The sequence below is a fragment of the Pan paniscus genome, chromosome 1 (genome assembly GCF_029289425.2).
Source record: "Pan paniscus chromosome 1, NHGRI_mPanPan1-v2.0_pri, whole genome shotgun sequence".
Classification (NCBI taxonomy): Eukaryota; Metazoa; Chordata; class Mammalia; order Primates; family Hominidae; genus Pan; species Pan paniscus.
In genome coordinates this window covers 82194412-82222405 of record NC_073249.2, presented here as the reverse complement: position 1 = coordinate 82222405, position 27994 = coordinate 82194412, and the positions used below count along the sequence as shown (strand labels likewise).

Sequence of the window (27994 nt, the reverse complement as noted above, 5' to 3'; positions counted from 1 at the left end):
AATCCAACACATTTCATTAAAATAATTCTTTTAATTATTGATGCTTTGAATAAGAAGTCCATTTTACTAAATTTAGTATAAATTATTTTTCTTAAACAGAACCTGTTTGCTGGATCTCAGTTAAGTTCACTTTGCAGTTTTCAGACACAATGACTCATATTCAACTTTTCTCTTTAAGGATTCAGTGGCTTGATTCCTGACATTTCCTCTTTAAGAGGAATCTTATGTCATCTTCTGAAATCATGTATATGGGTAATAATATTACTGTCTTCTCTTCTGAAGATGTGATTCTTTTAATGCCATGTTCTCTTCCCTCTGGTGACCTGACTTAGATTGTAGCAGCACTAGAAGCTATTAAGAGATTTGGGGCAGTTGAGGAAGCCTTAGGTAATTGTTAAGAGTAGCAGTATTTTTAAAAAGCTGTGGAGAGTGGTTTGGGAGGGGATTTTGTCCCTGGCTGAAGCTGGTCCATGCCTGGGTAAACTTTACTTATAAAAGAATACCAGGAACACACAAAATATTCTTCTCCTCTTTCTTTTGCAATCCAGTTTTGGGGCCAAAAAATAATCTGTGTGCACATGTGTTTTGATAATACTGTCTCGACTTAGGTGGGGAAATTAAATTCAGGAGTTTTATGACTTTCTTTTGTTCTGAGTATCACTTTAGAGTATAAAAAGTTTTTCAAAAGTTCTTTATCAGAAATAGTTTCACCCTATGTTGAATTAACAATACCCAGGATTGTGAGACATAAATCAACATGAGTAGGAAGCTCCATTTGAGTTTCATCATTGTTTGTCTATCTTGGCAAGATTTATTCAGAAGCACCATAATGGGAGCCAATCCTTTCGCACCAGGCTTAGGCAGCTCAGGAGGCAGCTGTGGTGAGTGATGCACTCTACCAAGCACAGTGGCTTCTAGGAATAAAGAACACATACTCAACTACCTTCAAATGCCAATGGGCAATTTAAAACTGGTACTCATTCCTCTTCAAGAGCACCACTGGAAACATCTTTGGAATTGATGGGACAAAACTTATTTGATTATAGTGAAGGATATTTCTCTATGAAAATGGCTTCAAAATAGGAAAAAAGTAGCTACCACATCTTCCAGGAAATGCAATAACAGGTCAACTCTATTGGTAAACAAGCAAGTAAACAAGCAAGCAAATAAACCAGCATGTGACAGAAAACTGGCTAATATTCTGGGACGCTTTCCAGAGAAACATTAAGCCTTTTAAGTGTGTATGAGCCACTTTAAGAAACTTCGTAAGTGTTGCTAAATTCACCAGTCTGCTTCACCTAGAAAAGGGAACAGAGAAGAATTATTTTGTTAAACTGGGTTAACAAATCTTAAAAATTAATTCATTCTAGGAAAGGACTAGATAAAATTTCTGATCTAAATTAAGATTTTCAGTTCATTTCAACCACTAGAATATACTAAATAACCACCTGGGTTTGTTAAAATGCAGATTCCTGAGTTTCGGTTTCAATAGGTTGAGGGTGGGGCCTAGGAATCCTCATTTTAGCAACAACCCTCCTCTCCAAGTATGATTCTGACACACTTCGATAAACGCTACTAGGATGTAGCAAGAAGCAGGCCACTGCCGTGGCTGCTGTTGTTATCTCATTTAAGAATATCTGAAGGCTTAAAAGACAAAAATAGTTGAGAACAGAAGGGGTCCTGAACATCAGGGCAGAAGAGCAGTGATTAGCCATTGCCCAGTGATAGTGACCACAGCTGGGAGGTGAACTTTCCCCCTTTCTGCTGCCACCAACCAGGGAATCCATCTCTAGGTATCAAGACTGGGCAAGTCTGTAATCCATGACCTTTTGTTACCTGTGTGTTTGCTAGGAAATATCTGGATGTGCGCCAGAGGAGATAAAATGAGGCTTAGCACAAACATGCTGCTGCCCAGACTTAACAGTGGTCAAAAGCAATGCTTATGCTTATAAGAACTGCTTGTTGGCCGGGCGCGGTGGCTCACACCTGTAATCCCAGCATTTTGGGAGGCCGAGGCGGGCAGATCACGAGGTCAGGAGATTGAGACCATCCTGGCTGACATGATGAAACCCTGCCTCTACTAAAAATACAAAAAATTAGCCAGGCGTGGTGGCAGGTGCCTGTGGTCCCAGCTGCTCAGGAGGCTGAGGCAGGAGAATGGCATGAACCCAGGAGGCAGAGCTTGCAGTGAGCTGAGATCGCACCACCACACTCCAGCCTGAGCAACAGAGTGAGACTCCATCTCAAAAAAAAAAAAAAGAACTGCTTATTCCAGGGTGCCAGCAAATGCTTCATGTAGACGTTTAAGCCTTCCACTGAGCATGCAAACATGCTCACGGGGTCTTCACCCAACAGTCCAATGAGGCAAACCACATTCAGTTAAGCTCCATATCAGCTCTCACAAGTGGCAGTCTCCATCTGTGTGAAACAGATTTCAGATGCAGAGGGCTTCGTGGTATTTGGAGGAATAATATCTTCCAAAACTGATCTGGGCAAGCCAAGCAAGGTGGCTGCCAATGTGGGGAAGCTCCAGAACGCCTGTGAGGCCCCTGTGGGTGGTTCTCCAAGAAGATGGGGGCCCTGGTCCTCACAGATATCACTGTACACTCCCCGGACTATTAAACAGCTCTGGTGGCAAACCTGGTGGGTGGGATTAGTGGGGGCACTCCTAGACTCGGAGATGGACAGTTCCTAGCCAGAGGCACCTGGTCAGAGCGGGCAGCTTTCAGGCCCTGCCCATCCCTCGGGTTCTGGTGCACTGCCTCAGAAGAGTCACATCTGCTCTAGCCTTTGGGCCTCCTCTCAGGACAAGGGAAAAATGTTCTATCTCTGTGCTGCAGAGAAGTGCTCCTTTGTCAGCATAATAAAGTGGGAACCTCAAAAGTATCTGTTTTACTCACTTATTCAGTGTGGAGACTTACGGGAAAACAGTTTTATTTTGTTATTAAACCAGGCACTGCCTTTGGGCATGCTATTTATATAAAGATGACTGCGCTTCAGAGATTATGTCCTGTGAAAGTAAACTTTAACTTCGAAGAGCAGGCCCTTCTCAACAGTCATCCTGATAATTTGTTGCCAGGGAATAAAGTTGTAATTGCTACCTCTCTATTCCTATGAAGTCAGATGGCTTTGCTGGCCCAGAAGACGACCAGTGGCCCATGCCTCTCCTGCATGCACAGCAGCAAAACAAGCGCCAGGACTGTGGGATTCTTTATTCCAACAAGAGTGTGAGAGTGTTTGTCTCAAGTAATGAGCCAGACAATCATTCCTAAACACCTGCTCTATGACACACACTGTCCTAGGCCCTGCTTGGAATTAAAAAAAAATAGAAACAAAACAAAACTGAGCTTTACTGTCAAGAAATTTCCAATCATGGTAGGGAGTCAATAGTTCAACATGGAACTGTTCTACAACTGAAAAAGACACAGATTAAATAAATGCTAAGAATTTAAGCCTTCAAATGACCTACAACCTACGAGTCTACCTTAGTATCATCACCATAATCTCCTGAAACAGCAGTCAATCATTACAAGCAGAAAGTGCATTATAAATTACACTGAGCTAGGAGCCTGGCCAGCTACCAGTGAGGCAGCCAGAGGAGAAGTACAGCATCATGGATAGAAGTCAGGTGATGGCTCTGGAGCAAGAATGCCTGGGTTTGAGTCCTAGCACCACCACTTCCTGGCTGCAAGAACAAACAGTTTAGGCCAGTTTGTTCCCTGTGCATCAGCTTTCCATTTCACACATGTGGAAAAACAGCACCTACCTGTTGCGGTGGAAGGTTGCGCAAGAAAGGGATGTGGTGAGAACTGAATGAGTTAATACATGAAAAGTAGCCAGTATAGCACCCAGCCAGTAATAAACAATGGACACTAGCTGTTATTGTTACTGTTCTTATCACCTCCCCAGATATGCCAGAATTCCCTGTGTCACCTGGGAGAAGCACCAGTCCCTTGTATTCCCTCATTTGAACCCTTAGCTAACTCCAAAGACTCCAGTTACACTCTTCTTTCCTTTCCCTTTCTGTCTTCAGGTCCTGGGCTTTATTTTCTCCCATGGCCTCTTCTGTCTGAGCCTCCTCCCTTCCAAGCACTTCTTGGTGGGATAAACCACACATCCCCATAGGCATTTGTAGTACTGGGGCTGATGGGATGGGGTTACTTGCTCAGACTCAGATGAAGGGCATTCACAGTCCAGGAGCACCTGAGTCTAAGCCTCATGAGAAAATGCCATCGTGGGTCATAACTGGGCTCTGTTCAGGGCCCAACAAGCATAGCCTTAAAATGGAGTCTCAACCTGGTGTCCAGGCCTGTAGACAGAGTTCAGGGGGTCTATGAACTTGGCTCAAAAAATTTTTTTTTTCATTTTCATTAGGCTCTAACTGAATGTATCATTTCCTTCAATAATGAATGTAGGGAATAAACCACAGGGTGACAGCCTATCTGTGACTGTCTCCAACAGAAATAGAGAAATCACAGATACGTTCATATCATGTCACAGGTGTTGCAGATGTCTTAAAATAGTCTTCAATCCTCACTACTTTAAAAGCACAGAAAAGGCCAGGCATGGTCGCTCATGCCTGTAATCCTAGCACTTTGGGAGGCTGAGGCAGGCAGACTGCCTGAGCTCAGGAGTTCGACACCACCCTCTTTATGAAAATACAAAAAATCAGCTGGGTGTGGTGGTCTATGCCTGTATTCCCAGCTGCTTGGGAGGCTTGAGGCACAAGAATCGTTTGAACCCAGTAAGTGGAGGCTGCAATGAGCTGAGATGGTGCCACTGCACTCAGCCTGGGTGACAGAGTAAGACTCTGTCTTGAAAAAAAAAGAAAAAGTAATAGACTTATTACTAGATCTTATATTTAATATATTAATAAAACGATTATACCACACATTTACAAATATTTTTATAAATGTATTTCATTATAGTTGATTTTCTTCTTAATCCTCTGTATTTTATGTGTTTAAAACATTATTCTGAGAAGGGGTCAGCGGCTTTACCAGACTGCCCAGGGTGTCCAGGGCACATGAAACGGTTAAACACCCCTTGCCTTAGAAGGCTGAGGATGGCTGTAAGGGCGGCAATCTTAGGTGAAAGATGTGTAAGTACTTACTGAACTGTGACATTATAATATTCTTCTGGTGTCACGATTTTTGGTCCACCAAAGTAGTCCAGGACCCAGATATTGGTTATATTCAACTTAGCAAAGAACCAATTATGGCTGGAAGGCCAGGTTTTCATCTCAGGGTGTCGAATGAATAATGAATGCTTTGCAATATCCATTTCTGTTTCATTCACCTAAAGGACATATATGAAATAAACATTCTTATGGCAGTAACACTTTATCTTCTCATTTGTTAAGAATGTGTGATTAGGCCGGGTGCAGTGGTTCACGCCTGTAATCCCAGCACTTTGGAAGGCCAAGGCGGGCGGATCACGAGGTCAGGAGACTCAGACCATCTTGCCTAACACGATGAAACCCCATCTCTACTAAAAAAAAAAAAAATTAGCCAGACGTGGTGGTGGGCACCTGTAGTCCCAGCTACTCAGGAGGCTGAGGCAGGAAAATGGCATGAACCCGGGAGGCGGAGCTTGCAGTGAGCCGAGATCGTGCCACTGCACTCCAGCCTGCATGACAGAGCAAGACTCCATCTCAAAAAAAAAAAAAAAGAATGTGTGACTCTAGCATTCTATAAATCCTAAGAGTTTACTTAGTTGTAAATCTTGATCTTAACCTTAAGGAATCAAGAGAAAATAAAGGAAATGTAAAGAATGCAGAGAATAAAGATTTCAATTGTTGGTAATAACAGATACAACGAAGTGGGAAACCACTGTAAGTATAATACCAACTTTCATTGGTAAAAAGGCATTTTGAGCTATTAGAATAACTAGCACTAAGTACTGTAACATTACTGGTGCCTAAGACATGTAATGTTTAGCATATTTATCCCATAACATGGACATGTTAAACATACAGATGAATGTACTGAAGGATAAAAATGTTTAGAAACCACATAACAGAACTCAAAAGCATGTGCTGCTCCTCCATCTTTTTCCTGCCAGTGAAGGACACTCAACTACAGAGATGCATCCACAAAGAATTTACAGACCATAAATAACACTTGTCTGAGGCATTAATGATTGACACGGTCAAAAAGCAAATCTGCTGGCTGGGTAATCAGATCCGCACTCCTGACACCATGCCCACTGCTCTTCCTGAGATTGTATTTGACCTCTTCCCTTCAGCAGGCGATCCAAACTAAATTCACTTCCAGTTTTCAGTAATGCATAATCCTCTGGTTGGCCTACCTAATATGTTTTCCCTGCTTTAAGCCACTGTTAAAATATGGAGACAAGGAGCCCAGACATGAAAAAACATTATAACAGTGTAAAATGTAATGGAGAGTAGAGGGCTTTGGTCAACCAGATGCTCTTTAGTAAGAATAACTTTATATACAGGAGCTTCATAGTTGTTACATCTGCTTGGCTTCAGAAAATCATTCATTTTTGTCATATCTTATTTAACACCTATATGAAAGCAACTTATTAAAACGTTTGGTTTTCATGGAATTACTTCACCTATTAGAATAGAACATGTTCTGACTGGGCATGGCAATCACAAATCAACTGCATTTCACTCTCAAAAGATCTATTCTGCCAGGCATAGTGGCTCACGCCTGTAATCCCAGCACTTTGGGAGGTCGAGGTGGGTGGATCACTTGAGGTCAGGAGTTCGAGACCAGCCTGGCCAACATGGTGAAACCCCATCTCTACTAAAAATACAAAAATTAGCTGGGTGTGGTGGTGCGTGCCTGTAATCCCAGCTACTAGGGAGGCTGAGGCACAAGACTCGCTTGAACCCAGGAGGCAGAGGTTGCAGTAAGCCAAGATCACACCACTGCACTCCAGCCTGGGAGACACAGTGAGACTCTGTCTCAAAAGAAAAATGATCTATTCTTTCATTGTGAATACGATGGTGTTCTGAAACCATCTCCCTTCCTGTAGGATAACTACTTACCTTGGTCACAGTTCCTGACAGCATTATGTGAACACAAAGGGGACTCTGTGGATCAAATCCATGTTTCTTGCAGAAGTTGGTCTGTGCCAAAGTCATGGTCAGTGTAGCATATGGATTCTCCTATAGAGAGAAAATGAAGATCCTCTCATGTGAAATATGGTTTCTGGAGAGGTAATAAATTTCAAAAGTTGCATACATGATGTCCCTAGAGCTTGACTGGTCTTCCATGAAACAATGAATCGTAAAACATCACCTTCCACTCAGGGGAAAAGAATACTTGGAAAGTATCCTGACCACTCCCCAAAGGGGGTGCGGGGGTTCATATTTAAAATGAACTGACTTGGTAAAAATTATTTCAATATACTTTTTCTGAAACCCTGAATTTATTCCATATTCATCAGAATTATAATTATAGTGACACCCAAATTCAAGGCTGTTCTATAGCCTTCACTGAAAGATTTAAAGGGTTAAACTCTAATACAAAACCATTGCTAAAAACACCACAGTTGCTCAATTGGCTAACTACGCGATTTAAGCAAGAAAGTAGCTGAATCATGCTGCTTGGTTATCTTACATTAGCAGAAACTGTCATGTGATTTCAAAACTGGAGAAGTTGTTCATTCCTGCTTTAGTAACAATGAGTTTTATCCCACATTCAAAAAGTAACACAAGCAAAATTCTTAATGCTTTCTTATTCAGAAATCAACTTCATAAAAGGCACTGTTGACAGATTATAACAAAATTCACACATCGCATTTTAGACTATTTAGCTCTTTAAGCTCTAAGTGTCTTGTGTGCAGAATTTTGCCATTTCACACTGACCCATCAAAACAAAGAGTCATAAAGAGATTTCTTTGAAATCATTTAGCCAAATAGTCACTGTCTAGAAACTATTAGGCAAGGCACCACAGGAGACCAAAGAAGGGGAGGGGGACACTCAGGTAAACTCTCTCCCTCTGTGAGTTTATAATCTGGTTGAAAAGGCAGACATAAACAAATGTGTATGTCCAGCATAGACTAGAGTGATAGAGGAACTATAAGGAGCTTTATAATATATTCAAAACCAGGATAGAAGGTGGGAGGACATATTAAAGGGAGAGGAGACACTGACTGCAAAAAACACAGAACTGGGTGAGCCTAAGACTTGATGAACAGTATCAAGAAACCTGATTTGCTGGAAAGAGGGGCTTTCCTACGGGAGGAGGCTGGGGTTGGGAGTGGAGAGGGCTCCAACCTAAGTTAAGGAGTCTAGATTGTAATTTGTGGGCCAACCTTAGGCACTGTTTTCTAAGAACGACCTGCCTGGAGAGCTTGATAAAATGCTGATTTGGGTTAAAATGTTGAAACAGGCTTCACTCCCAACCCAAATAACCGCAATTTTTTTTTTTTTTTTTTTTTTTGAGACGGAGTCTTGCTCTGTCACCCAGGCTGGAGTGCAGTGGTGCGATCTCAGCTCACTGCAACCTCCAACTCCCAAGTTCAAGCGATTCTCTTGCCTCAGCCTCCCGAGTAGCTGGGATTACTGGTGTGTGCCACCACACCCAGCTAATTTTTGTATTTTTAGTAGAGACCGGGTTTCATCATGTTGGCCAGGCTGGTCTTGAACTCCTGACCTTGTGATCCACCCACCTCGGCCTCCCAAAGTGCTGGGATTACAGGCGTGAGACACCGCACCTGGCCTGCAATTTTTTTTTTAAGACAGTGTCTCACTCTGTCACCCAGGCAGCCACCCAGTGCAGTGGCACAGTCACGGCTCATTGTGGCCTCAACCTCCAGGGCTTATGTGATCCTCCCATCTCATCCTCCTGAGTAGCTGGAACTATAGATGTGCATCACCACACCCGACTAATATTTTTTTATTTTTTGTAGACATGGAGTTTCACTATGTTGCCCTGGCTGGTCTCAAAATCCTAGACTCAAGTGATCCTCCCACCTCGGCCTTCCAAAGTGTTGGGATTACAGGCATGAGCCACCAAGCTGTCCTCTATCTGCATTTTATTTATTTAGAAACAGAATCAAGCTCTGTCACCCAGGCTGGAGTGCAATGGCGTGATCTCAGCTCACTGCAACCTCTGCCTCCCAGGCTCAACTGATGCTCTCAACTCAGCCTCCCAAATAGCTGGGACTATGGTAGTACACCACCATACCCAGTTAATTTTTGTATTTTTAGTAGAGGTGGGTTTCACCATATTGGCCAGGCTGGTCTCAAACTCCTGACCTCAGGTGATCCGCTCACCTCAACCTCCCAAAGTGCTGGGATTACAGTCTGGAGCCTCCGCACCCGCCTCTATATGCATTTTAAACAAACATCCCAGGTAGCTCTTACGCAGCTATAGGCAGCTGGGTATTGTTAAAGGTTTCTGGCCAGAGGGCAATGCTGTGACAGGTATTTTTGTTAATCTATTTGGGTAGGCAAGGTGGATGGGGCAGACAGGAAGACTATGTAAGAGTTGTTCTAGTACTTTTAGGCATGAGATGATAAGCTTAAGGATGAGGTGGCAGGAATGAAGAGGAAGGGGCAAGGACAGAGGTAAAGAAGGCAACAAAAAACTGTCAGGATTGGGAACTGAGGGATTTGGGGAGGCAGTGAGAACCAACTGGGTTTACTGAGAAAACAATAATTCCACTAACAGAAATGCAGAAGATCAAAAGCAGCTTGTTTCAGGAGGAAGGAGGACTGGATTTAAACATGTTGAATTTGAAGTGGTGGCAAAGTAATGAAGTAAAAATGAACAGCAAGCAAAAATATAGAGAACTTTGCAGAGGTCAGAAATGGACACACATCTGGAAGTGAGTCCTAGTAAGGACTAGAATAGAGTGTATCCAACGAGAGTATATACAATCTTCTGAGGATCGTTACAGGGAACAAAAGAGTAGGAAACTGACTTTGAGGGATACTTATTTTAGTGGGTCAGAGGAAAAAAACCAAGAGTCACCAGAACAGAAAGGGGCACATCACAAGAAAAGAATGCCAAAATGGAAGGGAGGCTAATAGTAAGAGGTCTTGGTGCAAATAATCAAACCCCAAGATTTCCCTTCAGACTCACTGGCTCTGCAGCCAAACACGGTCCCACTATAAGCTAACATCAGCAACACTGTCCTACAGACATTTACTATACAAAAATGCCACAGAGAAAGAGACATACAAAAGAAACAGCCCAGTGGTAAGTACATTTGAAGCTCACAACATATCTCTAAGTTACAGAGGACAGACATTTTACACATGAGAAATGGTCCCAAACCTAGGTCTTCTTGTTCCTTCTGAACGATTTCACCCCATCAATGAGAAGAAATGCAGAGCACCCTGGAGGTCAGGAGGAGGAAAAGAAAAAAGCAGAAACTTTGACCTGCTAATTGATGGAATCAAGTCAGACAAATTCTAATGTGGCCACTTCTTTTCACTGCCATCATGGAAACCTAAAGCACTGGGTAGGTTCCTTGCCACTGTCCTGTCTATTTCTAGAAACATGAAAGACCTGGGCTAATGTCCTACCTGACAGCCATTAGCTGGCTGGTCACAGGGTAAGTCCCTGCACCTCTGAGTCTGTGTTTCCTCACTTCCTAAATGGGGACAATAATACCAGCAACTCCCTAGTCACCTCACAAATTTAAATATGATTATGTATTGGTCAATCTCCCTCCTCCCCCATTAGAATCATCAGGGAGTGGTTTGTTGGGAGGCGGGAAGGGGTGTTGTCTTAAAATAAAATGTGCTTTCAATAAAATACCTTGGCATCCTATTTTTAAAGCCTTCTTAGGTGACTATGATTTGCAGTCAAAGTTGAGCACCACTGATGGAGTGGAGTGAGTTTGTTTTGAGCAAACGCCTAAAGGTGTGGAATGGGCTGGGAATAAGAAAATGGTGAACTGGGGTGTATCTGCCTTAGCTAAAAGAGGGCACTGCTTCTGTTTTTGCTCAGAGAATGCAGGCCCACAGTGTCACTGGATCTTCCCATTTTTCAAGAAAAGTTAGAGACTTACATTTTAAAGTAAAATCTAAATTTTAAAATGTTGGTAACAAATTCAAATTTATTAAAAACAAAACAGAACTTTGTGTAGGCCAAACTGGTCTGTGGGACATATTCAGCTGATGGGCCACCAGCCTGTGATAGGTGGTTTGAAGAAAGATGAACCTGAGATGAAACTAGGGGTTTGCCCGCTGGCTTTAAACAAGTTACTTAACCTAGGTAGGCCTCAAGTTCTTCATCTGCAGAATGGGGTATATAACACCTACTTCAAAGAATTAATAGAAGAGACAACGAATGGAAGGCAAATGGAAAAGTGATTAATCAAGCATCAGTTTCTTACATCCTGTCTTTATCAACAATGTTGTACTTTCACAGTTGAACTCAAATGTGAGAGCTTTGTCAAAAAGACCCTCCATCAAATCAGGCTCCATTCCTGGACTCTGTGTGTCTCCGGCCTCCCAAGCTGGGTGTCTGTGACCCCATCCCTGAGACAGCAGAGATCCATCAGAGTTGTAAGTGTGGCCCTGTACCAGAAGGTGGGCAAAGGGCGAGGAAGAGATACACCTTCAATCAGCTCTGCATCTTACTGAGGAGCCACTATGCCTGTGGAGGCCTAAAGACTGCAGTAATCATTGTAATCGTCCATGATATTGTACGTTAGCTTCTTGCTGCAGGAGGGAAAAGCTTAATTCAGGAAGGGTAAGAGAGTGAGAAACCCTGAAGTCACATATTAAAGTGCTTAAATACCTAACAATCTCTATGCCCTGTAAAACCTTTAAGAATAGGAGCCCAGGCAGGGCGCGGTGGTTCACGCCTGTAATCCCAGCACTTTGGGAGGCTGAGATGGGTGGATCACGTGAGGTCAGGAGTTTGAGACCAGCCTGGCCAACATGGTGAAACCCCGCCTCTACTAAAAATACAAAAATTAGCCGGGTGTGGTGGCACGCACCTGTAATCCCAGCTACTCGGTAGGCTGAGGCACGAGAATCGCTTGAACCTGGGAGGCAGAGGTTGCAGTAAGCTGAGATAGCGCCACTGCACTCCAGCCTGGGCCACAAAGTGAGATTCTGTCTCAAAGGAAGAAAAAAAAAAAAAAAAAGAATAGGAGCACAGTTAATAGAGACACTGGGCCCCAAGACGACTGAGAACCACTCAGGGATGAGAAGTCCTCGGGCTGCTGGCAGAGAATATACCCCAGGTGCGTGGCCCAGTGGCGGAGGCTTGTGCGAAATTCCTGGTACCCAGTTGCCCAACATCTGGGACGCTGCAACGCCCACCTGCCTGCGCGGCAGAGAAGCAACAGCCGTTCGAGCCACGCTCCACTTCCCGGGAAGAATTCTGGGGAGAGTGAAGGCTCGCTCTGTGGCCGCCCCGCCCACAGCCCGCCTGAGGAAGCCGCCGGCCCCAGCTCACCCGCAGGTTGCTCACGGAGAGCTGCAGCGGGCTCAGGTAGAAGTAGGGCACGCCGCTGCCCGCGCCCGGGGGCCCGTCGCTGAGCGAGAGGACGTCGGCGAAGGGCCGGCCGCGCACCGCCTCCAGCGTGGAGATGGTGGCCAGAGCGCCCCAGTCGGAGACGTGCGTCACGAAGCGGGCCACGCGCGCCGCGTCCTCGCGGGGTGGTAGCGGCGGCAGCCGGGAGGCCTCGTCCCAGTCCCCGTGGTCCCGGCCGCCGCGACCCCGCGCGGGCGACACGAGCAGCGCCAACAGCGTCGACGCCAGCAGGGCGGCGAGCAGTGCGCGCGCGGACCCGCGGGATAGCCCGGCCATGGCGGTGTCTCCAGGCAGAGTCCCGGGCCCCAAGACCTGCAGGGACCCAGCCGGAGCCCGGCGCGCCCTGGCCCCGCCCCCTCCGCGAGGCGCCAATCAGAGCTAAGCACAATGCAGGGGGCGGGGTCCCTCTGCAGCTCCGCAACCTGCAGGAGAAGGGATTGGTTCATCTGCATTCCAATCGCTCTGCCTGCCCTCTTTAAGGATTGTGAATTTGTCCTAAATGGGATATTTGTTTTGTTTTGTTTGACAGGCGGAAAAAGAAAGGCTTGAAGAAATCAAGCAACTTGCCCCAATCGTACTGCTAGGAAAAGACCAGCCTCTTTACACAGGCACACACCCCCTCCTTTTAATACCTTTGGAGATGAATATCTGGCATCTGAGAGGAAATGCTGCATTTTCTACCCATGCGCCTCTTTTCTGTTGAATTTACCATCAGCTCCAAAGAACAGCGAGGGTCCCAGCGTTGTAGAAGCCCAGACTCAGGCTCGTGTACCCCATGTGTAGCTGATGCCAAACACTGACATATAGGTGCTTGGAGATAAAAGTTTATTCGATTTGGCCAAAGCGAGAAGGCGGGAGGGCAAGATCTCTCAAATCCGCCCTAACAAAAAGTAGAAGCAGAGAGTGTTTATGCGGCCAGCGAGTCAGGGAGGGGGAGTTTCAGGGAATCGAGGGGAAAAGTCTGTGTTTCTTCAGTCTCAGATAATTCCTTGAACAATCAGACTTCTGGGCGACAGAAGCTGGCCTCAAAGTACTTCAAAGGACTTATTCCTCCTGCAAACTTTTTCGTAACCCTGAAGTTATTATCTCCTCCTGCTTGACAAAGAAACAGTACATCAGCAGTTTATGATTATGTTGTAGGAACAAGGGATATTGGGCAAAAAGAGAGTTGTCAACATGTGCAAGCAAGGGCCTGATCAGAATTTTCATTATTTCAGTCACTAACAAATGCTGGGGTGCTGAAATCTCAAGGGGCCCACTTGCACTAGTAGTAAAGTTAGGCAGAAGCCCAAAAGTTCAAGACCTTTAAAAAACTTTTTATTTACTTATTTAAAAATTTTTAATTTTTGTGGGTACATAGTAGGTGTATACATTTATGAGGTACATGAGATATTTTGCTACAGGCATACAATGCATAATAGTCATATCAGGGTAAATGGGGTATCCATTGCCTCAAGCATTTATCCTTTGTGTTACAAACAATCCAATTATACTTTTAGTTATTTTAAATGTACACTTAAATTATTATTGGCTATAGTCACCCTGTTGTGCTATGAAATACTAGGTCTTATTCTAACTATTTTTTGTACCCATTAACCATCCCCACTCCTCCCCTGCAAGTCCCCCCACTACCCTTCCTGGCCTCTGGTAACCATCCCTCTACTCTCTATCTCCATGAGTTCAATTGTTTCCATTTAGGCTCCCACAAATAAGTGAGGATGTCTGAAGTTTGTCTTTCTGTGCCTGGCTTATTTCACTTCACGTAATAACCTCCAGTTCCAACTATGTTGTTGCAAAGACAGACAGGATCCCATTCATTTTTTATGGCTGAATAGTACTCCATCGTGTATATATACCACATTTTCTTTATCCATTCATCTGTTGATGGACACTTAGGTTGCTTCCAAATCTTGGCTGTTGTGAATAGTGCTGCAGTAAACACAGGAGTGCAGACATCTCTCAATATACTGATTTTCTTTCTTTTAGGGATATACCTAGCTGTGGGATTGCTGGATCATATGGTACCTCTATTTTTAATTTTTTGAGGAACTCCAAATTTTTTTCCAAAGTGGTTATTCTAATTTACATTCCCACCAACAGTGTACAAGGGTTTCCTTTTCCCCACATCCTCACCAACATTTGTTATTGCCCGTCAAGACCTTTTAAACTACTGGCCCAGGAGTCCCTCATATAGACGCACAAAGGGATTGTTAGTCTACTATCAATATCCCATGTACAAATTTGAACTTACCAGTTCAGGACCTGTTAAGACATTAAGCTTGGGGTCGGCGGTTTCATGAATTTATTGCCCCCGCTGCCCTTCCCTGCTCCATGTAAGGGACATTCCTTTTGCTTCTTCTAAGATGGCCTGTCTCATTCTCTCACGGGTGCTCCTGATTCTGCTATTCTGGAAACTGGTCAATAAGCTCATAGCACCTGGCCTCCATTCTTTATGACTTTAAGCTTTGGTCACGTCTTTTTGGAGCAAGTCTTAATCTTTTTGGCCTGGCCTCAAATTTCCACTGTAATTGTTGTTATAAAGACTGTATGGTGGTGTTAGTGCAAGAGTTTGTCATCTTGTAAAGCTGGCTCTGGCAGACACCTGGCCCTGTGAGGCTGAGTTGTGTAACAGAGGTGAGGTAATTTCACTCAGCTGCTGTTGGCCAGTCATGTGAGCAGCTGTGGGCAACAGGTGTGTGAGCCAAAGTCCCACCGCTACTTCCCTTCTCAAACCCAGCCTCCTGGTATTCAGCCAACTTCTCAGGCTACATGGTAGGAATTGTGTATGAGAAGAAGCAAGATCATCTACTCTGAACAGGAGACTTCAGTGCCCTCTGGTGGCCAAATGATGTCACACACCCTGATTTCGACATGGGGTAAGAAGGATCCTTAATCAAAGTTGGTTTGCTTTATAACAACTGAATTTGGAAGAACTTCAAAATAGATGGAAAACTAAGTGGGAGAAATTCAAAAGGAGGAAAATTGGGTTCATCATTTTAAAAACAAATGATTAATACAAATAGTTTGAGTACCTGCCAGTTATAAACATTTCATCCCTTACCTGTTAAGGAAAGAATACTCTCACATTTGGAGTTCTAATCTCAGGTCTGCCACTATCGTGCCATGTGACCATGGGATTTTATCTTACCTTTGGGCCTCAATTTTCTCATCTAAAATGAGGAGTTGGATTAGATGATATTAATATCTGATGCCTCTTCCAGCCCTATATCTTCTTTTTCCTTGTGGTTGTTTGTTTTTCTTTTTCTCTTTTTTTTTTTTTTTTTTTTTTTGAAACAAGGTCTTGCTCTGTCATCCAGGCTACACTGCAGTGGTGGCTCACAGCTCACTGCAGCCTCAAACTCCTGGGCTCAAGTGATCCTCCGTCAAGTGATCCTCCCACCTCAGACTCCCATGTAGCTGGGACTAAAGGTGTATCCCACCACACCTGGCTAATTTTTAATTTTTTGTAGAGATGGGGTCTCATATGCTGCCCAGGCTGGTCTTGAACTTCTGGCCTCAATTGGTCCTCCCACCTCATTCTCCCGAAGTGCTGGGATTATAGGCATGAGCCACTATGCCTGGCCTTATTTTTCTATTAACATGCAAAGTATGAGCCTTTTGTAAGTTTCACAATGTGAATTTTTTTGCAAAAAGATGAAAAAAATTTATTTATTGCTACATCATTTATTGCTGGCATACAAAATAGCAATAGACCCTATTACAGCTCCATTACAAAACAGGTGCCTAGAGCTTGGTCTCAGGCATCAGAGCAGGAGAATGAGGTCTACAAACCCTCTGGCTTTAAGCACGCCACCTCAGTATCTATCTTTGTGTTTGCTGTTCCCTATGCTCAAAATGCTCTTCCCTCAGCTGCTGGCATGGCTACCTTACTCCCATTGGGACCTCCACTTAGATGTCACTCCTCAGCAGTGACTCCTAGAGCACTCTTTCCGAGAGGCCTTCCCCAGTTACTCTCCCTCAGCCAGCTCTATTTCTTTCATAGCAATCATTAATTCATCACAACAAAAATAAATACTATAATAACAGTATTTATTTTTTTAGCTACGTGTTTATTGTCTCCACTGGTAGAATGGGAGCTCCGGGAGAGCAGGAATGTTGTCTATCCTGTCCACCTTCGTATTCCCAATGCTCAGAGTGGGCACTACATAAATATTTATTGAAAGACTACCTGACAGTGAATAATATCTGGCAAAATTCTTTGCACATAGAGCTGTATAAAATGAATAAGAAGTGAGGATGACTAAATCAGCATAAGCTAACAACCAGGCGCTCCAGCTTTTGTTTAGCAAATCCTCCTCATTGGGATATTAGGGGAAGCCCTTAGCCAGGAGTGACTGAAATAATCATCCCAGATCCTGCTGCTTCTCATCCTGACTTTATGTTTTTATGTGAACAACCTACACTGGTCCCCATCCCCACGGGCCCACTGTGGAATAGTTATCTTTTCCTTATGTCTAGGTTTGATCCTTGTGAAGAACCCACCCTGCAAACTCCTTCTTTTACATGGTGTTGCCCTTGCTTATTTGTCTAGGTCACCACCGGTTCCTTCTAGGTTAGAAGCAGTGGCTTTGTCCTTTCTGTCTCCCAGCACCGAGCACAGATCCAGGCATCTAGCAGGTACCCATTACATGTTATTGACAAAAGAATTGTATCAGAAGAGTCACACCAAGGGCAGAGTGTTCTCAGGCTGTCTGCCATAGCTCAGGCTTTAGTCTTTAAAGAATAGAAAACTTCTCTTTTGTGGTATGCATGCTTCAAATAGTAGATAGCTAGTGAAACAGTGAAGAGAGTTAGCTCTGGAGTTAGCCACTTAAGCATGAGCTTACACAGGATGATAGTGACTCACAATTTCCCTGTCATTAAAATCATAGCTCCTCCTTCACTGGATTTTTATGGGGATTAAATGAGAGAATGTATTTAAAATATCCATTATAGTGCCTGGAACAGAATAGATGCTCAGTAGTTGTTAGCTATGTGTTAGTAATTGCTAGCTTTTTTCCCACTATTTCTTTTTTTTTTTTTTTTTTTTGAGACGGAGCCTTGCTTTGTCACCCAGGCTGGAGTGCAGTGGTGCAATCTTGGCTCACTGCAACCTCTGCCTCCTGGGTTCAAGCGATTCTCCTGCCTCAGCCTCCCAAGTAGCTGGGATTACAGGCACGCCACCACGCCCAGCTGATTTTTGTATTTTTAGTAGAGACGGGGTTTCACTATATTGGCCAGGCTGGTCTCGAACTCCTGACCTCAGGTGATCCGCCCGTCTCGGCCTCTTGAACTGCTGGGATTACAGGCGTGAGCCACCATACCAGGCCTTTTTCCACTATTTCTGTTCCCACTTTCTACTCTAAAAATCTGTAGATTGCTTCATTTAATTTCTCTATAGATTTTTCACACTTTTCACTGTGGCCTCTGCAGGAAAAAAAAAAAAAAGCCTCTCGAAAAAAATAACTTTATAAAATGTCTTGAAAGTCCCCAGGCAGCTATTGAGGAAGTACTCTCATAGCCCACCCCAGCTTTGAGGGAGAAAATGCCGATGCCTATTATTTTTCATTAAGCAGATAGCCTTTCCCCATGGTTCTTCTCACATCCCTTCACTTTAGTCAAATGTTCCGAATTTAAAAGGCAGCAATGAAAACCTGCCCTTTTGCTGACTGCCTTGAGTTCTACATGTTTCTCTTTCATGCACGTTTACATTTGGATAACAATTATTTTCCAGACATTTGGGGAACAATTCTTGACTCCTTTCAATCTAGAGGACATGTTTTCCAAATGCCTAATAGTGCTTGCTACATAGAAAGACATGTTAATATGTATCTTTTGGATTGCATTTGTTTAATCAAAAACACATTAACTAAGCTTTAGAAGAGTAGTCATCCCAGTATTTCAATATATCTGTAAAATTTATTTTTTTAATTTTACTTTAAGTTCTGGGATACATATGCCGAACGTGCAGGTTTGTTACATAGGTATACATGGGCCATGGTTGTTTGCTGCACCTATCAACCTGTCATCTAGGTTTTAAGCTCCACATGCATTAGGTATTTGTTTTAACGCTCTCCCTCCCCTTTACCCCCAACCCGCAACAGACCTTGGTGTGTGATGTTCCCCTCCCTGTGTCCATGTGTTCTCATTGTTCAACTCCCACTTACGAGTGATAACATGCAGTGTTCGGTTTTCTGTCCTGTGTTAGTTTGCTGAGAATGATGGCTTCCTGCTGCAAAGGACGTGAACTCATTCTTTTTTATGGCTACATATTATTCCACGGTGTATCAATATATCAGCAATATTAAACAGGAGAAGAAAGTTACCTGCGAGTCAGAAGAAAATAATTAGATTAGAATTTGCACTAAAATAAGGCCAGCCTTTCACATCATCACCATAGTAATTTTAAAAGCCCAAATGAAAGAGTGCCTGTAACAAAATATCTGTCCACTTTGCCTGCCAGATGCCCATAATTCCACTACTTATGCATTTGTACATTAGATGTATGCATTTAACAAGTATGCATTGAGTGCCAAACAAGCCCTGGGTGCTGTGATGGGTGATGAGAATGAAAATTATTAATAGACATTGTCCTTAATTTTAAGAAAAATTTCTGCTTAATTAATTCACAAATAAGCAAAGAGACAAAGTATAATTCGATGTCATTGTGCAATGTGGAGGGCTATCCACAGGCAAAGGCGCCAGGGAAGAAGGAGCATAGGCCTGTCTCGAGGGAAGGTTCATATCAGAGGTAATTCTTGAGTTGAAACTTGAAGAACAAATAGAAGCATGGCAGACAGTGAGAAGGTGGGAGAGAGAGAAGGAGAGGAAGAGTTTTACACAGAGGAAATAGTAGGTACAGAGGCAAGAAGACATGATGTGTCAGAAAAAGCCATTTTAAGTTGAAGAGAATGTGAAGAACCAATGCAGGCAGATGAGCATGTTCAGCTGGGTAGGGGAAATATATCATGCCAAGAAGAGATTTTGATTTTGGGAAGCCACGGAAAATTCATATGTTAGAAAGATCAATTCAGGCATGATGGCTCATGCCTGTAATCCCAGCACTGGGAGGCCAAGGCAGGTGTATCACTTGAGCTCAGGGGTTCAAGACCAGCCTAGACAAAATGGCGAAATCCCATCTCTACCAAAAAATACAAAAAAAATTTAACTGGGCATGGTGGTGTGTGCCTGTAGTATCAGCTACTGGGGAGGCTGAGGTGGGAGGATCCCTTGAGCTCAGAAGGTGGAGATTGCAGTGAGCCAAGATTGTACCACTGTACTCCAGCCTAGGTGACAGAGTTAGACCTTGTCTCAACAAAAAAGAAAAAGAAAGGAAGAGAGAAAGAAAGAAAGAAAGAAAGAGAAAGAAAGAAAAAGAAAGAAAGAGAAAGAAAGAAAGAAAGAAAGAAAAAGAAAGAAAGAAAATGTAATTTTATGAAGATATCTGTTCTCCCCAAGTTATCCTATTAATTCAGTGACTTCCAACCAAAATCTCCACAGAATTTTTTAAGGGAAACTGATGAACTCATTTTGGAATTTATTTGGAATTGTAATCCATGTGGGTAACTAAGATATTTTTGCAAAAGAAAAGCAGTAAGGGGGAAATTGCCCTATAAATATCAATCATACTGTAATCTCTCCAAGAAATGTGTATGTAACAATATAACTTAAAGCTTTAAAGCATAATTTTAACAAACATATAACAATACCATTTATAGGATTTAGATTGATTTTTGCTACCTTACAGTGTCATGAAAAACAAATATATATGTGTTCATTGACAAAAGCTCATAGGTTAAAACATACTGTACATGACAGTAATTGAGGCAGCTGTAGGAACTATGGTAGGAATAGGCAAATTGTTACAGATTGGATTCCTCAGAAGCAGACACTGACAGAGTTTGGCCTGCAGAGCACAGATGGTCCCTGACTTAACAATACTTCGACTTAATGATTGCTTGACTTTAAGATGATGCAAAAGTGATGGGCATTCAGTAGAAACCATACTTTGATCACCCACACAACAATTCTGTTTTCACTTTCAGTACAGTATTCAATAAATTACATGAGATATTCAATCCTTTATTATAATATTGGCTTTGTGTTAGATGGTTTTGCCCAACTGTAGACTAATGTAAGTGTTCTGAGCACGTTTAAGGTAGGCAAGTTTAAGTTAAATGCATTTTGGCTTATAGTATTTCAAGCTTACGATGGTCTTGTTGGGACATAGCCCCCTCGAAAGTTGAGGAGCATCTGTACTTATTAAGGATCAACATCTGTGGGGGAAAAAAAAGGGTGGCAGCAGGATTGGGCAGAGAGAGAAGCCAACCTGCAGTGCAGGCCTGACAAAGCCCCTCTTCATAAGGAGTTCTGGAGTGTATATGGTCCATCGGAAGTGGGGCAATGGCATGATGACTCATGAGATGCAGATTAAAATTGCAATGTGATATGACTACATACCCACCGGAATAGCTAAAATCCAAGTGTTGGTGAGAATGTGAAACAGTGGGGACTTTCACATACCGCTGGCAGAAATGTGAACTGCTGCAGCCATGTTGGAAACTGATTGGCAGTATCTATTTTTTTTGAGACGGAGTCTCACTCTGTCACCAGGCTGGAGTGCAGTGGCGTGATCTCGGCTCACTGCAACCTCCGACTCCTGCCTCAGCCTCCCGAGTAGCTGGGATTACAGGCACACACCACCACATCCAGCTAATTTTTTATATTTTTAGTAGAGATGGGGTTTCACCATGTTGGCCAAGATGGTCTCAATCTCCTGACCTCATGATCCCCCCGCCTCAGCTTCCCAAAGTGCTGGGATTACAGGCATGAGCCACCGTGCCCGGCCAGCAGTGTCTATTAAACATATGGCCCAGAAATTCCACTCCCCAGTATATACCCCTCTGAAATACTTGTATATATTTTTTGTTTTGTTTTGTTTGTTTTTGAGACAGGGTCTCACTCTGGTTGCCCAGGCTGGAGCGCAGTGGCACGATCTCAGCTCACTGCAGCCTCGACTTCCCTGGCTCAGGTGATTCTTCCACCTCAGCCTCCCAAGTAGCTGGGACTACAGATGCACACCATCCTTCCTGGCTAATTTTCTGTATTTTTTGGTAGATACAGGGTTTCGCCATGTTGCCCAGGTGGTCTTGAACTCCTAGACTCAAGTGATCCACCCACCTTGGCCTCCCAAAGTGCTGGGATTACAGGCCTGAGCCACCATACCCAGCCTGAAATACTGACATATGTTGACCAAAAGATGTGTACAAGAATGTTCATAGCAGCATTACTTGTAATAGCCCCCAAATGTCCATCGACAGTGGGATGGAAAATAAACTGTGGTTTATTCCCACAGTGGAATAGTTCAGCAATGAGTGCTGCTACATGAAGCAACATGGATGAATCACATAAAGATGATCTTGAGCAAGAGAAGCCAGCCACAAAACACATGTATGATTCTGCTTATATAAAATTCAAAAGTAGACAAATAATTCTAAGATCTAAATATGAAAACAACAGTTCCTTTTGGGAGATAATGACTGGAAGAGAGCATGAGGGGAGCTTCGAGGCTGTTGGCAATGTTCATTTCTGGAGCTGGGCAGTGCTTACAGAGGTGTGCTCACCTTATGAAACAATCATTGAGCTCTACACCTGATTTTTATACTTTTATGTGTCTATGTTTGTGTTGCTCCTTAACAAATTATCCCTAAACTTAGTGACTTAAATAATGAATATGTATTATTCCATTATTTCTTTGGGTCAGGAATTGAGGTGTGGGTTGACTAAATAGTTCTGGCTTAAGGTCTGTTGTGATAGTCGCAGTCAAGCTGTTGACTGGAGCCGCAGTCATCTCAGGGCTCCACTGGAGTCTTACAATTTTTTCATAATCTCAGAATGACATTCTGTCATTCAAGGAGAGGAGATTAACACAGGGCATGATACCAGGGGGTGAGGAAGGCAAGCATATGGGATTGGTGCTGTTATACTACTCCAGTATTCAGAGAGGAGGGGGTAACAAAGAAGACGGAAGAACACCTACAACTTATATTTATCCTCCAGTCCAGCTTTATAACCTCCCCTGGTCTCATGCCTTAGTCTAGAAGTGGAACATGATGGAAAGGGGAAGGAGGGGCTAAAAAAAACCTCAACAACATGAACTGAAAGTGCATATGTTGGCAGTAATGTTTGGCAATAGTGGAGGTCCAGTTTCGATGATGCCCGGTGGTTGTAGGCCAGTGCAGAGCTGCAGTATCTGGTGCAACAGTTCCCCATGAAAGTGGCTCATCTGAAGGCTGTGACAACAGAAGAAGGGCCCTGATGCAGCTGTGCAGGCAGAGGTGGCCCGAGCAGGCAAAGGAGGTTGAGCTCATAAGTGAGACGCCTCTGGTGATAGGAGCGACTTGGAGGAGAACTAGAGGCCCCACCATCATGAGTGGAGACAAAGGTCATCAATATAAAGTGCTACTGTGAACGTGGCTCACTTTGTCTCCCAGGCAAACAGAAGCCACTTAAAGCTTTCATTGAAAGGAAGGAGAACTCATCAGCTAGATAGATAGTGACTATGCTGGAGGTGAGTGAGAAGTTGGCTTTGGTCCAGGTCTCAACTGGGCAGCTGCTGGACTGAATCCAGATTGGCTGGCCCTTACATTCTCCTTGTTGCTTGTCTACAACCTCCGAGAGTCTTGAGCTGGGTGTGAAAGTCTCCTTCTACCCAAAATGTGGATGTGTGATGCCGCGAGGTGTCAGGAGATAGGGAATGCTGGGGCTGTTTTTCCTAAAAGCAAGAAGGAAAATGAAAGCTTAATAATGACAGGTAAGGTTGAATTGTCACGATAATATGTGGCTTGTATATTGGGAGCTTATGCCATTTACTTCTTGTTCCACATGCATCATTCCTTAAACAAGTGTTTGCTAAATATTTAATGTGCATTTATATTTAATGGAAGGGGTTTTTTGTACAGTAGAAAAAGTCACACAACATCATATGCATTAAGACTGATAGTCACAGGTTTTTACATGTGGGGATGGCTTAATTTTGGAGGTGGTGACTCAAGGCACTGTTAGTGACCTAGGTGACCACTAGAATACCAGATACAGTCACAAGAATGAATTCAGATCTCTTTAAAAGCTATGCCTAGCAAATTCCATGAAGGGTGTGTGAAAAATAAAAGACCAGAAGGCACTATAGAAAAGAATTCTCCTGCTCCTCAAGCAATTATAAATGAGATTGCATCATGTCTTTGCTTAAACCCTCCAGTGGCTACTCCTTACACTTACTAGCTACACTGCTTGGCATGGCCTGCAGGGTCTGACCTGGTAGAGCGGGCCTCTGCATACCTCTCCAACCACACCTCCTGTTCTCAGTCCCCAGCTCCAGCCACATGCCTCTCCTGGCTGCTCCCCAAACATCTCCAATCCCTTCTGCCTCAGGGGCTTTACACTTGTTCCTCTTTCTGCTAAGAACTTTCTTCTCTGAGCTCTTCATGAGCCAGCTTCTTTCCAAACCCCTTCTCAACTGTTGAAGATAATTTCATAGAGACCTTCCCTGACTTACCCCATCCAAAATACCCACTTCCAGACACTCCCAGCTCCATTACCCAGTTTTGTTTTTTTCCTAGCACCCACCACAATTAATAATTATATTACTTAGTTATTTGTCCACCGTCTTCACTAGGATGGAAACTCCATGGGAGGAGAAACTTGTCTGTTTTGTTCAGCTCTGAATCCCCTGGGCATAGAACAGTGCCTGGGCCACACAAGTGCGCAGGCACTGACTGTTAAATGAATTAATATGTGGATGATTAAATTATGGGCCATGTTTTAAATCGGGGTGTCCAATTTTTTGGCTTCCCTAGGCTGCATTGGAAGAAAAATTGTCTTGGGCCACTTGTAAAATACACTAATACTAATGATAGCTGATGAGCTAAAAAAAAAATCGCAAAAAATTCTCATAATGTTTTAAGAAAGTTTATGAATTTGTGTTGGGCTGCATGCAGCCCACAGGCCATGGGTTGCACAAGCTTGTTTTAAATGTTTTTAGCTATGTTTACTTCCATAGTTTGTATAACTTGAAGTACAATTTAAGATGATATCACTCTACATTCTTTTACTTCTATCAAAAGAATATATTCTTTCTATCTATGTGCCCCAGTAAGAAGCCCAAGAATCCTGGGCTGCTCTTCAAGCTATGGGATCAGTTACAATTGCCTTGTACAAAAATAAATCATTTGATAACTGGGAAACTGGAGTCTTCTGCAGACAGGCTGCATTCAGAGCCTGTATGTGGAGCTGTTGAGGATGCACAGGATCTCTTCCAGAAACAGGCAGCCTAGAGCCAGATGCAGGTATGGCTGGAAACTTGCCATTGCAAAGTTTTTCAGGGTGCAGGGATGAGAGGATACCCTCTCCCATGGTGTTGTCCTAAGCTGTGGTCCCTCTGTGCACCTGTGAGTCTGAACCCCAATGTGACAGCTCCTTGGTTACATAAAACTCTCAGCATAATCACCATGGCAAATATTTATTAAGTTCTGTGTGCCCAGTACTATTCCAAATACTTTCATGTACTATCTCACTTCATTTTCACATCAACTCTACGACATAATACCACAGGTCCTCAATTTCACATCCTCATTTCCAAAATTCAAAAAGCTCTGAAAACAGTCATTTGCCAGCACACCTTCCCCGGTGAGACTCTTCATGTTTTTTATCCATCCTGTGCTCTGCAGGTGTTCCTATGTTTCACTGCAGAACTACGAATGTTGTGGAGGAAAAGCAACCATGACCGTAGACTTTAATCCAGACTGCCAGGCAGAAGCAGTCCCTGAAAGGAGTGTTCTCAAATACCTTGGGGGAGGAGGGAGGGTTTTTGGGTTTGTTGTTTGTTGTTGTTGTTTTTATTGCTGTTATAGGGCCTTAGCAGGGGGGTCAGCCTTAATTCAGGAAGTTCAGGAATAGTAGGTGAGGGATGGATTTTAGAAGAGAGAGGAATTCTTGCACATCAGCCACCATTGTTCAGGCAATTTGGATGTCATTGAGAGGGATGAGGAGGAGCAGTTAGGGGCTAAGGTCACGTGTTAGAGTGGGTGGAAGAACAGCTGTGGAGGACGAGGACATGCCACAGCCTCAGTGGAAACTTCTTGGTCCTTTGGTGTCTCTCAGTGTATTCGATTGCAGGTACTGCTCCAGACACCACTTTCTCTATTCTAGGAAGTTTCCCAGGCTGCCTCAAGAAATGTGAAATTCTTTTCTTTTCTGTGTAGTACATAAAATAGATACTTCTGGGCAGCTTCTTACCTTTCTCAGATCTGAAAATCCTGAATTCTGAGACACGTTTGGCCCAAGGGTCTTGGGTAAGGGATTACGAGCTCTTTTTCTCAGCCCCATCTTACAGCTGAGGAAACTGAAGCCCCTGGGGGTTATGGACCTTGCCCAAGATCTAGCATTTAGTGAGTAGACTAACAGACATCCTGTTTTCCACAAGTCACTCCCAGGTGCCAGAGAGGCTGGGTCAGAAGGAATGCATAGCCCCAGGTAGGTGCTGTGCCCAGAGGTGCCCTCCTCACGACCACAGCATCCTGTCCTGGGTGGGAGGTAGAGTCACTGCCCCTCTCCAGACAGAGGTCAAGGATGAGTAAAAATTCGCCCTGATGTTGCCATGTTTCCTGCCTCTCCAAGAATTGGTGAAAGAGCCTGTGGTTGTTTTTCTCTCCACTTTATTTCCTTCCTGATAGACTTTCTTGGCCATTCACAATAATTTGTTTTTATTTTTTCCTTAAGGATGACATAGAATGTTTTTAAAAGCCTGACCCCTTATTGAAAGTAAAAAGAAAAATGCCTAAAGAGGGTAACGTGCTCTGGCCAGGCCTTCAAGATCTGACAGGAAGACAAGGGCAGCCCTTTCCCACTGCAGGGCTTCTCTGGCCATGCAGCCATGAGGTGAACTCCCACTAATAAGCACTTTAACCCTCAATAAGCGCTCTCAATACTTCATGGGTAAAGATGGGCAAATGTTTTTAAAAGCAGACATGTTACAAAAATTTTTAGTAGGCCCCACCTCCAAAAAGCAAACAAAAAAAAAACACCACAGGAAGGGCTCCATAAAATGTTTATTTCACTGCAACCTCTTCACAGAACCTAGTTTTGTTCTACAAACAACGCAAACCACCTACATTCTTCACACATAAGCTTATTATGACCCTAAGTTTCATGTGGATTTCAAAAATGTGATTTTCTCTTTGGGAGGAGGCAGGTAGAGGTAAATTAACCTCCTTTCTTATTGCTGGCTTAGCTGCTCTGGAGGGCTGTGGGTTACGGAGTGACTTCATCAGGAGAGCAGAGGGATGCTCGGGAAGAAAGGCTGGAGCAGCTCCTGTCTCAGCCGCACAGGGAAATGGATGCCTGACTTGCTGTATTATAATAGCAACGTCTCTGCAGGGAACTCATTTCAACACTTTATATACTGAACTTGCTTAATAAGAGGCTAGCATTTCTCAAAGAAATCAGTTTCAACTATGATTTTTTAAATGCTAACCAACTACAAAGTAACCCACAAATATCGGAGGGCTATACTACTTATTTAAAACTTAGCAGCCTAGAGAGCCCCGTTTCCTTTAGTTTAGTTGTGTCACTTTTTCCTTTAACATTTAAATGGAAATATTTCATATGCTGGGCTTGGAAATTCAGCATTTCCCCACAGAATAACTGAGGATTCCCAGGGGTATGTGCTGTTCACAATAGTTTTCTGCAAGATTTTTTATCTTGCTGGAAGCTTTCTCTGCTTCTTGTCCTGAATTAACCGAACAAACACTACTTTGCCTTATTTTCCCTGCAACAAACACTGCTCACCCAAAGCATAGCAGGTTTTTGTTGAAGATTTAGGGGAGGCGTTACATTGCCATGTACCACTGCAGATTATTTAAAATTGAATGTTTCAGTCTCTATTCTAGAAAGCTTCCCAGGCTGCCTTGAGAAACTTGAAATTCTTTTCCCTTTAATATGTACAATAATTTTGCTCAATGTCTTTTCTTAGCACAGCCAACGAGGCATGGCGGTATTTTTCCACAATAAAATGGCTTTCTGAGCATTTTGTTAAATGAAATATATTTCTTCTTTTAAATAAATTCTAGGGCCCATTTTAAAACTCCCTCTTTCACATTTACAAAATTTCAAAGGGAAACTTTAAGTAGTTACTCAGTATATGCTGATCAAATAAATTTCAAGCATACTGCTTAAATTCATCTTATTCCTCCATAGAAAGGGAGGAAAGGCTGGGCACAGTGGCTCACGCCTGTAATCCCAGCACTTTGGGAGGCCAAGGTAGGTGGGTCACTCGAGCCCGGGAGTTTGAGACCAGCCTGGGCAACAAGGAGAAACCCCATCTCTACAACAAATACAAAAAAAAAAAATTAGCTGGACATGGTGGCACACACCTGTAGTCCCAGTTACTAGGGAGACTGAGGTGGGAGGATCACTTGAGCCCAGAAGATCAAGGCTTCAGGGAGCTGTGAGCATGCCACTG

General features: G+C 43.4%; 1 protein-coding gene and 1 pseudogene across 1 annotated transcript; one reads left to right on the top strand and one right to left on the bottom strand.

Annotated features, from left to right (window-relative positions):
* Nucleotides 1–11: 11 nt before the first annotated feature.
* On the bottom strand, nt 12–12863 carry CREG1 (cellular repressor of E1A stimulated genes 1). The gene is made up of 4 exons (XM_003824600.5): nt 12400–12863; nt 7019–7138; nt 5114–5298; nt 12–1298 (listed from the first exon to the last, which is right to left on the bottom strand). Exons 1-4 carry the CDS (start codon nt 12751–12753, stop codon nt 1295–1297), a joined length of 663 nt encoding a protein of 220 aa, XP_003824648.1. The 5' UTR covers nt 12754–12863; the 3' UTR covers nt 12–1294.
* Nucleotides 12864–15348: 2485 nt separating this feature from the next.
* The window catches only part of LOC112441193 (small ribosomal subunit protein uS13-like), a 36928-nt pseudogene continuing 24282 nt past the window's right edge, over nt 15349–27994 (top strand).